The sequence below is a fragment of the Camellia sinensis genome, chromosome 12 (genome assembly GCF_055761805.1).
Source record: "Camellia sinensis isolate YWXY chromosome 12, ASM5576180v1, whole genome shotgun sequence".
Classification (NCBI taxonomy): domain Eukaryota; kingdom Viridiplantae; phylum Streptophyta; class Magnoliopsida; order Ericales; family Theaceae; genus Camellia; species Camellia sinensis.
This window is the reverse complement of record NC_138972.1, coordinates 164,208,025-164,218,786: the sequence shown is the minus strand read 5'-3', so window position 1 is coordinate 164,218,786 and position 10,762 is coordinate 164,208,025. Positions and strand designations below refer to the sequence as shown.

At 47.1% G+C, this 10,762-nt stretch overlaps 1 protein-coding gene across 1 annotated transcript; it reads right to left on the bottom strand.

Annotated features, from left to right (window-relative positions):
• Positions 1 to 1,303: 1,303 nt before the first annotated feature.
• Positions 1,304 to 2,318, bottom strand: LOC145804321 (uncharacterized). The gene is made up of 3 exons (XM_082898007.1): positions 2,218 to 2,318; positions 2,039 to 2,137; positions 1,304 to 1,830 (listed from the first exon to the last, which is right to left on the bottom strand). The coding sequence occupies exons 1-3, from the start codon at positions 2,311 to 2,313 to the stop codon at positions 1,438 to 1,440; spliced, it is 588 nt and encodes a 195-aa protein (XP_082754133.1). The 5' UTR covers positions 2,314 to 2,318; the 3' UTR covers positions 1,304 to 1,437.
• Between the last annotated feature and the right edge of the window lie 8,444 nt (positions 2,319 to 10,762).

Here is a 10,762-nt window from a genome sequence, read left to right as displayed (position 1 = left end):
TTACCTGTAGCAGCAGTGGACTCCCAGCAAACCTAGTCGCCTCCCGGCGATAGACAGAATCTAAGCCCATCAATGTCTCGGCCAAGGTCATGGCAATACAGCTCTTTCCTTCTCTCAAACCTTGGGCGACTTCAATCAGGCGAATGCTAGCCCCGCCGAAGCCCGAGGAAAGCAGAAAGTGAGACAACAAACATAAGCAGAGGGCGTGTTGCCGGAAACCCTGCCAATAATGGTTGCTGCGGTCACCGGCGTCGGAAAAATGATGGATCAAGTCGAGGATGTCCAGCTCCCCACTGCAGATCAAAGATCGAGCGTCATGCGCCGTGAGCCCACACATCCGCCCTAAAGCCTGAGCGTGACCAAAACGGAGCTGGGGCAAGATCACTTCAGAGCATTCAGACTCCATCAAAACCTGAAAATCTTCGAAAGTGGGGCACATCTCTTGGCCGCCGAAGCTAAAAACATGCGTCACTGGATTCCAGAACCTTGCCGCGGCATGGAGAAAAGGGAGATGTAGCGGAGTACGGCTCAGCGTGAATAGTGCATTCAAGCCGAAACCCCGGAAATTCAGCTTTTCCGAGCCATCTAGAGAAGAGATCCAAGATGTGACATTTTCTACGAGAAACGCTTCCATCTTTGTCTAAAACTAAGATGAAATGAATGTTCCTGAAGTTGAGGCTTTTATAGAAGGAAAAACACTATTCACGGGGACACGTGTCAAAAATCTGGAGGCTGCAAGACTGAGTGGCCAGCCGGCCACCTTTTCTGGCTGGCCAGCCATTTACTTTGTACAAAAATGGCCGGCCGGCTCCCAGAGGTGGCTGGCAATGCTGCAGTGTATCCCCTTGGCCCTGTTTTACCCTTTTGAGGAAAGTTTCAAACATTTCCATGCAACGGGAGAGTCAAAGGCCTTCATTTCGGATGCGTTCCGATGCCCAGATCGCCAGAAGTACACTCTGCTATCGTTTTGTTTATCGAGTTGTAGCTTTGATTATCGAGTTGTTGTTCTGCTTATCGAGTTGTTTGTCGAGCGGACGTGTTTCGTGTTTTCGAGTCATTGCTCTCTGTTTAAGCAATCTTTGTTAAAGTCTTGTTTATTTGCGTTGTTGCATTTTGCTTATCGAGTTGTAAACTTACTAAAGATTCTGTTATATCTTAGTGAGTCGAGTTGCTTAGTTTGTTGCGTCGGTTCACTACCTGACTTGGTGATTACACATTGCGCATTACCATTCAATTTTTATTCTTGTGCAAAGTAAATTGATGCGATACGATGCTAAAAGTTTAAAATACAAACACCTTTTTCAAAAGCTATTTCATTTCATCATGCTTTACAACAAACAAAGGTACAAGTTTTACAAAAAAATAAAACTGCCTAACAATGTGCAAAGTGCTACAAACTACTAGCAAAAAAGAAAAATAAAGCAGGAAATAGCAACATCAAAGTCCTCGGGAGCGGGAACGAGAAGCGCGCCTCATCCTCTTCTGCGGGACAATCTCCGCACCATCATCATCATCTGAGTCGGAGTTGTCATCCTCAGGATCCTCCTCAGCCTCGCCTCTGTTCCCCGAGCCAAAACCGGAGCCTCCCTCCTCAGCAGATGTCTCTGACTGACGGTCGGTAGCCTCCTCCTCCTCCTCATCAGGCTCCACCTCCACAACGTGAGCCCTGCGTCTGCGGACGGGCCCTCCCCGAGCTCCTCGAAAAGGCCTAGATGGCCCGGCTCCTCGGGAAGGCCGAGATGACCCCGCTCCCTGAAAAGGCCCAGATGGCCCAGCTCCCCAATGAGGCCCAGGTGGCCTGGTCTGCGGCTGACCGGACCATGAAGGCATCTGAAAATAAAGAATTCAATTCAAATACATCAGTCCAAATATGTACATCAGATGCAGATACAAGCAAAGGCTACATGAAGTGGGTGCATGAAAGTACAGTGTGCAAATGGGGTGTGTGTCAGATGTGCTCTACACAAGTGGTCTATCGATGCAGTAGAAATCAGCATGTCATCAGAAGCATGATAAATGCTAGAAAACTGAAGGGTACCTGAATGCCCGCGACAGACAACTGTGCCTCCCTGCGCAGGACCATGCCCTCGAGTGTGGCCACCAGTCCAACCACCTCCTCCATGTACCCTCGCGATGGCTGCAAAAATGAGCTCATAATCATCAGTGAACAAAAGAGTGTCTAAACATCTGAATGATGAATGAAAAAGTGGAGCATACCGGCGGTGAGTCCGGATCAATGGCATATCGATCACTGGGCATCGGAGGCTCTAGGGGGATCGGGGTCGGGGAGATAGCCCCATACTGCCACGCCATCAACTCAGTCGGCATATCTGGCCATCCTGGGTGAGGATGAGCCGAAGGGGTCGGAGGAACCGGTCTACTCCCGCCTCTAGATGTACCAGCCCTGCTAGAAGAAGGGATGTCCGTAGCTCGAGCCCGAGCCTGGTCCGAGGATGACATACCGGCAGGTCTCATCATCGGGATATGAGCTCCCATCAATGGAGGCATCAAATATATGTGACGGTAAGTGGCGTAGTCCCCCTCCTCAATATATAGCAAAGCATCACTGCCCAGCATGGCGCCGACTACCTCCGAGTAAGAGAGCCAGTCAGCGGTCCGCATACCAGCTGGGGGTACTGCGGGAATATCTTGAGAAAGATACCCCCATACCTGGCGCAGAAAGCGTTCCCCCAGGAACCAGGCCCTACCAACCGGCCCTTCGAGCAGGACCCTATATTGGGAGATGTCCGACGCTCCGATGTACTGAAGTCGAAGACCATCACCCAAACACACCCAGGGCTGCCATGTGATCTGCGGATGACAAATGCATAAATCGATCAGAAATCAAGAATATACAGGGCAAATCAAAGATGAAAATGAAAAGAACTGAAAGTTCTGAAGTACCTCTGAATGTCGCACAGTGTCAAAGTACTGTCGCAGGCGAAGGAGGGTCTCTCGAGGTCTCGGCCGGTGCGGGCCCTCGAACATCAATGAATATGGGGTCATGGGAATCCCTACCACCTCCAGCTCTGGGGCTAATGATGGGAAGTATACATAGACCCATAACTGAGAAAAGTAGTGCAGAATGTAAGTACGAAATGCTGAGAGCAAAATACAGACTGTAAAAGTGCGCTGTGTGTGCAATGTACAAGAAATGAGAAGCAGAAATGTAAATCAAAGGGACAAAAGAGTACCTCCCAGGCTCTCCAGTAGCCGCCAAGTAAATTGCCCCGCCCGCGGGAGGTCGCGCTCATATAAAAGTAAAGGGTAGCCAGGCCGGCGCCGCCCCAATCATATCTATGGACCTGCGATAGGTCGACTAGAGCACTCAGCAGATATAGCCCAACGGTGTTCCCTCTGTCGGCGAACAGGGTGGTCCCGAAGAGGAACATCAGGAAACCACGGGGGTACTGCTCCGTCTCCTCGGGACTTTCAGGCACCATCTCCGCCCGCCGGAAATGGGAAGAGAACCAAGTGTATCGGACTCTCCCTGAAACCCTATCAACAGGCGGGCGAGCCCCCAACAGATACATCCAGGCGGCCTCCCACTCGCCCATGTCCTCGTCGTAGGGAATGGACCAACCTCCGACGTCTAAGCCGGTCAATACAGCAAAGTCAAAAGGGGTCATGGTCATATCCCCGGTAGCAGAGAAATGAAAAGAGTTGGGGGTGTCCCACCATCTCTCTACCAAGGCTGCCATCAGTGTCCTCCTGGCAGGACAACGTGACAACCCGACGCAGAAGGGTCCAAATCCTGCCAAGTCCACTAAGTCTCGGACGGCCTCCGGGAGCTCGGCATACCAGTCCCGCGCAATGGTGGAACCATACCCCCGCACACTGCGGGAGCAAACCTACATTCAGAATGAATACATGTGTCAATAATGGGATGGAATGGGCTGTGTGCCAATAAAATGGAATGGGCTATGTGCCAATAAAATGAAATGGGCTGTGTGCCAATGAGATGAAGTGGGCTGTATGCCGATGAAGTGAAATAAGCAACATGCAAATCTACCTGGGCTGCGTGTTCAGAAAATTTGAAATTGTGGGCTGCGTGTTCACTATCTACCTGGGCTGCGTGTTCAGAAAATTTGAAATTTGGGCTGCATGTTCAACTTTCAGTTAAATTGTGGGCTGCGTGTTCACTATCTACCCGGGCTGCGTGTTCAGAAAATTTGAAATTTGGGCTGCGTGTTCAACTTTAAGTTAAATTGTGGGCTGCGTGTTCACTATCTACCTGGGCTGCGTGTTCAGAAAATTTGAAATTTGGGCTGCGTGTTCAACTTTCAGTTAAATTGTGGGCTGCGTGTTCACTATCTACCTGGGCTGCGTGTTCAGAAAATTTGAAATTTGGGCTGCGTGTTCAACTTTCAGTTAAATTGTGGGTTGCGTGTTCACTATCTACCTGGGCTGCGTGTTCAGAAAATTTGAAATTTGGGCTGCGTGTTCAACTTTCAGTTAAATTGTGGGCTGCATGTTCACTATCTACCTGGGCTGCGTGTTCAGAAAATTTGAAATTCGGGCTGCGTGTTCAACTTTCAGTTAAATTGTGGGCTGCGTGTTCACTATCTACCTGGGCTGCGTGTTCAGAAAATTTGAAATTCGGGCTGCGTGTTCAACTTTCAGTTAAATTGTGGGCTGCGTGTTCACTATCTACCTGGGCTGCGTGTTCAGAAAATTTGAAATTTGGGCTGCGTGTTCAACTTTCAGTTAAATTGTGGGCTGCGTGTTCACTATCTACCTGGGCTGCGTGTTCAGAAAATTTCAAATTTAGGCTGCGTGTTCAACTTTCAGTTAAATTGTGGGCTGCGTGTTCACTATCTACCTGGGCTGCGTGTTCAGAAAATTTGAAATTCGGGCTGCGTGTTCAACTTTCAGTTAAATTGTGGGCTGCGTGTTCACTATCTACCTGGGCTGCGTGTTCAGAAAATTTGAAATTTGGGCTGCGTGTTCAACTTTCAGTTAAATTGTGGGCTGCGTGTTCACTATCTACCTGGGCTGCGTGTTCAGAAAATTTGAAATTTGGGCTGCGTGTTCAACTTTCTGTTAAATTGTGGGCTGCGTGTTCACTATCTACCTGGGCTGCGTGTTCAGAAAATTTGAAATTTGGGCAACGTGTTCAACTTTCAGTTAAATTGTGGGCTGTGTGTTCACTATCTACTTGGGCTGCGTGTTCAGAAAATTTAAAATTTGGGCTGCGTGTTCAACTTTCAGTTAAATTGTGGGCTGCGTGTTCACTATCTACCTGGGCTGTGTGTTCAGAAAATTTCAAATTGTGGGCTGCGTGTTCACTATCTACCTGGGCTGCGTGTTCAGAAAATTTGAAATTTGGGCTGCGTGTTCAACTTTCAGTTAAATTGTGGGCTGCGTGTTCACTATCTACCTGGGCTGCGTGTTCAGAAAATTTGAAATTTGGGCTGCGTGTTCAACTTTCAGTTAAATTGTGGGCTGCGTGTTCACTATCTACCTGGGCTGCGTGTTCAGAAAATTTGAAATTTGGGCTGCGTGTTCAACTTTCAGTTAAATTGTGGGCTGCGTGTTCACTATCTACCTGGGCTGCGTGTTCAGAAAATTTGAAATTCGGGCTGCGTGTTCAACTTTCAGTTAAATTGTGGGCTGCGTGTTCACTATCTACCTGGGCTGCGTGTTCAGAAAATTTCAAATTGTGGGCTGCGTGTTCACTATCTACCTGGGCTGCGTGTTCAGAAAATTTGAAATTTGGGCTGCGTGTTCAACTTTCAGTTAAATTGTGGGCTGCGTGTTCACTATCTACCTGGGCTGCGTGTTCAGAAAATTTGAAATTTGGGCTGCGTGTTCAACTTTCAGTTAAATTGTGGGCTGCGTGTTCACTATCTACCTGGGCTGCGTGTTCAGAAAATTTGAAATTTGGGCTGCGTGTTCAACTTTCAGTTAAATTGTGGGCTGCGTGTTCACTATCTACCTGGGCTGCGTGTTCAGAAAATTTGAAATTTGGGCTACGTGTTCAACTTTCAGTTAAATTGTGGGCTGCGTGTTCACTATCTACCTGGGCTGCGTGTTCCGAAAATTTGAAATTTGGGCTGCGTGTTCAACTTTCAGTTAAATTGTGGGCTGCGTGTTCACTATCTACCTGGGCTGCGTGTTCAGAAAATTTGAAATTGTGGGCTGCGTGTTCACTATCTACCTGGGCTGCGTGTTCAGAAAATTTGAAATTTGGGCTGCGTGTTTAACTTTCAGTTAAATTGTGGGCTGCGTGTTCACTATCTACCTGGGCTGCGTGTTCAGAAAATTTGAAATTTGGGCTGCGTGTTCAACTTTCAGTTAAATTGTGGGCTGCGTGTTCACTATCTACCTGGGCTGCGTGTTCAGAAAATTTGAAATTTGGGCTGCGTGTTCAACTTTCAGTTAAATTGTGGGCTGCGTGTTCACTATCTACCTGGGCTGCGTGTTCAGAAAATTTGAAATTTGGGCTACGTGTTCAACTTTCAGTTAAATTGTGGGCTGCGTGTTCACTATCTACCTGGGCTGCGTGTTCCGAAAATTTGAAATTTGGGCTGCGTGTTCAACTTTCAGTTAAATTGTGGGCTGCGTGTTCAGAAAATTTGAAATTGTGGGCTGCGTGTTCACTATCTACCTGGGCTGCGTGTTCAGAAAATTTGAAATTTGCTCTGCGTGTTCATCTTTCAGTTAAATTGTGGGCTGCGTGTTCACTATCTACCTGGGCTGCGTGTTCTGAAAGTTTGAAATTTGGGCTGCGTGTTCAACTTTCAGTTAAATTGTGGGCTGCGTGTTCACTATCTACCTGGGCTGCGTGTTCAGAAAATTTGAAATTTGGGCTGCGTGTTCAACTTTCTGTTAAATTGTGGGCTGCGTGTTCACTATCTACCTGGGCTGCGTGTTCAGAAAATTTGAAATTTGGGCTGCGTGTTCAACTTTCAGTTAAATTGTGGGCTGCGTGTTCACTATCTACCTGGGCTGCGTGTTCAGAAAATTTGAAATTTGGGCTGCGTGTTCAACTTTCAGTTAAATTGTGGGCTGCGTGTTCACTATCTACCTGGGCTGCGTGTTCAGAAAATTTGAAATTTGGGCTGCGTGTTCAACTTTCAGTTAAATTGTGGGCTGCGTGTTCACTATCTACCTGGGCTGCGTGTTCAGAAAATTTGAAATTCGGGCTGCGTGTTCAACTTTCAGTTAAATTGTGGGCTGCGTGTTCACTATCTACCTGGGCTGCGTGTTCAGAAAATTTCAAATTGTGGGCTGCGTGTTCACTATCTACCTGGGCTGCGTGTTCAGAAAATTTGAAATTTGGGCTGCGTGTTCAACTTTCAGTTAAATTGTGGGCTGCGTGTTCACTATCTACCTGGGCTGCGTGTTCAGAAAATTTGAAATTTGGGCTGCGTGTTCAACTTTCAGTTAAATTGTGGGCTGCGTGTTCACTATCTACCTGGGCTGCGTGTTCAGAAAATTTGAAATTTGGGCTGCGTGTTCAACTTTCAGTTAAATTGTGGGCTGCGTGTTCACTATCTACCTGGGCTGCGTGTTCAGAAAATTTGAAATTTGGGCTACGTGTTCAACTTTCAGTTAAATTGTGGGCTGCGTGTTCACTATCTACCTGGGCTGCGTGTTCCGAAAATTTGAAATTTGGGCTGCGTGTTCAACTTTCAGTTAAATTGTGGGCTGCGTGTTCACTATCTACCTGGGCTGCGTGTTCAGAAAATTTGAAATTGTGGGCTGCGTGTTCACTATCTACCTGGGCTGCGTGTTCAGAAAATTTGAAATTTGGGCTGCGTGTTTAACTTTCAGTTAAATTGTGGGCTGCGTGTTCACTATCTACCTGGGCTGCGTGTTCAGAAAATTTGAAATTTGGGCTGCGTGTTCAACTTTCAGTTAAATTGTGGGCTGCGTGTTCACTATCTACCTGGGCTGCGTGTTCAGAAAATTTGAAATTTGGGCTGCGTGTTCAACTTTCAGTTAAATTGTGGGCTGCGTGTTCACTATCTACCTGGGCTGCGTGTTCAGAAAATTTGAAATTTGGGCTACGTGTTCAACTTTCAGTTAAATTGTGGGCTGCGTGTTCACTATCTACCTGGGCTGCGTGTTCCGAAAATTTGAAATTTGGGCTGCGTGTTCAACTTTCAGTTAAATTGTGGGCTGCGTGTTCAGAAAATTTGAAATTGTGGGCTGCGTGTTCACTATCTACCTGGGCTGCGTGTTCAGAAAATTTGAAATTTGCTCTGCGTGTTCATCTTTCAGTTAAATTGTGGGCTGCGTGTTCACTATCTACCTGGGCTGCGTGTTCTGAAAGTTTGAAATTTGGGCTGCGTGTTCAACTTTCAGTTAAATTGTGGGCTGCGTGTTCACTATCTACCTGGGCTGCGTGTTCAGAAAATTTGAAATTTGGGCTGCGTGTTCAACTTTCTGTTAAATTGTGGGCTGCGTGTTCACTATCTACCTGGGCTGCGTGTTCAGAAAATTTGAAATTTGGGCTGCGTGTTCAACTTTCGGTTAAATTGTGGGCTGCGTGTTCACTATCTATCTGGGCTGCGTGTTCAGAAAATTCGAAGTTTGGGCTGCGTGTTCAAATTTCAACTATTGTGGGCTGCGTGTTCACTATCTAAATCTGGGCTGTGTGTTCAGAAAATGTAAAGTGTGGGCTGTGTTTTCACTTTCCAATTCGGGCTGTGTGTTCGACAAATCAGTGTTTGAACCGTGTGTTCGCCTCTTAACTAATGTGGGCTGTGCGTTCGTAATTAATTAATGAGCCGAGTGTTCAGAAATTCGAATGTTGAAATTACATATTCAGGATGCAAGCAAAGTACTGTGTCATAAGCTAAACTGCATGTTCAAGCATGGCAAAGGTGCGAAATGTAAAATACAGAAGATGAGGTAAATACCTCTCGGGCCTCGTGAGAGAGATGCTGCTCCGGCTCTCTGAGAAGCAGATCCCCGGGTGCTCGCTCGTCAAAGCTGGTAAAGTGACGGAAGACAGCACGAGGGAGGACGTGTGCTGGCGGACGGTACCTCCCGGGAATGAAAGGTCGCGTCCTCGGGGGTAGAGTCATGGGATCGAAATTATCTCTGGCACCTGGAAAACCTCCGCCGTGGGGAGAATTGCCCGCCATTTTCAGAGAATCTGCAAAAGGGAGCAAAAATGAGCAAAATGGGCCAAAATTGGAAAAAATCAACAAAAGTCAACTCTCGGGAAATAAAAAGTCAACAAAAGTCAACTCCCGAGAAAATATTCCAAATAAACTTACCTCAAGTGGTGAAAATGCAAATGGAAGCTCCGAAGCCGGAATTTAATCGCTCCAAAGTGCTTAAGACTGAATGTTTTTTTCGAAAACAATTTGCGCGGGGCGTTGGAAACGCGCGTGAAACTCAGATCTGGAGAGAAAAGTGTTGAAGGAGGCAAGAAATGAAGAAGCCTCGGCTGCCTTTTATAAGCCTCAAGTCTAGGTTGAAGAAGCATGCAAAAAGGAGGGAAAAAGACCAAAATACCCCCGGAAAAAGCACATGGCCGGCCGGCCCCTACTTCTAGCCGGCCAGCTGTCTGCTTTTTGCAGAAATGGCCGGCCAGCCATTGGCTTTATTGGAAACCGGTTGGCCACCCCCCCTTGGGAAGATAAATGGCCGGCCATGTTCCCCACATGCTCACCTAGCTCTCTGCAAATTTTGAGGAAGATCGGAGTTCCCGGGACCTGAAAAAGTTCAAGAAAAGTACACTTCCGGTCGCGAAATAGCTCCGTCGGGACTTCGGTTTCAAGTTCTGACATGTGTCTCATCATCATTCATCGAAATCAAAGTATATCCTTTTTGAATGAGTTGTAACCTTTCAAGGAAGCGGATCGGAGGCCGTGGTCGAGTTACCTTCGCCGAAACACGCATTTCCGTACTCGTTGTTTCATGACAAACGGACACCCTGATTTATGCTCGTTTTGTACTATCGTGCACATAACTTGCATTCTCATGAGCATACTCACATTGTCATGTACATTTCTTGATATTGGCATACCTCTGTGTTTGAGCATGCGTTGTCACGCATGTTCCACTCTTGCATTGTGATGCATTCACTCACCGGCACTGCGTATGTCGAACTTTCGAAATCACATTAAATATATGTTGGTAGCATGTTGTACTTGTTGCAATTTCTCTCTTTTGCAGGCACGTTATTGTATGTACGGTTCAATTGAGGCTGGTGCGACCAGACGAATCGAGCAGGTATCGTATCTTCTCCGTGTGAGACGTGGCGGGAATTGAATAACCCTCCGCATTCTTAACTGCATGAAATGTAGTTGTTGCTTTGCATTCTTGCTTAAAACTGTTGCACCTATTTGCGAATACTTGCTTCATTACAGCTTGCTGCATTTGCATGATCATTGGGTTACCTTCGGTTTCTTGCATATCATTTGCATTTTGCCCCCTGCCTGCGGGCATGCCTGCGGGCACATCTCTGTCTATCCCGTATGTTTGTCTAAGTCTTCGGCCTTGTCAAAAATGGGTCGTCTCTAGGCTTTGACATTCACTCCCGTCACTTATGACTTCTGAGTTCTATCAAAGAGGGGCAACTGTAGACACCCCATTTTTGACCGACCTTAAGACTCAGACGTCACCGATTGAGCGCTTGGTGATGTTGCATAATGTGCTCGTTCAGAAGTTTCAGAGTTGCCGCCGTGAGCCCTGCCTCCGGACTTCCGAACCCTCTTCTGTGCCTTGTCTCGGTTTGCGAACCAGACTCGGTTTTCTTTGTTTCTTTTCCTGAGGGAAGAGAGAGGTCCCGTAGACCAAC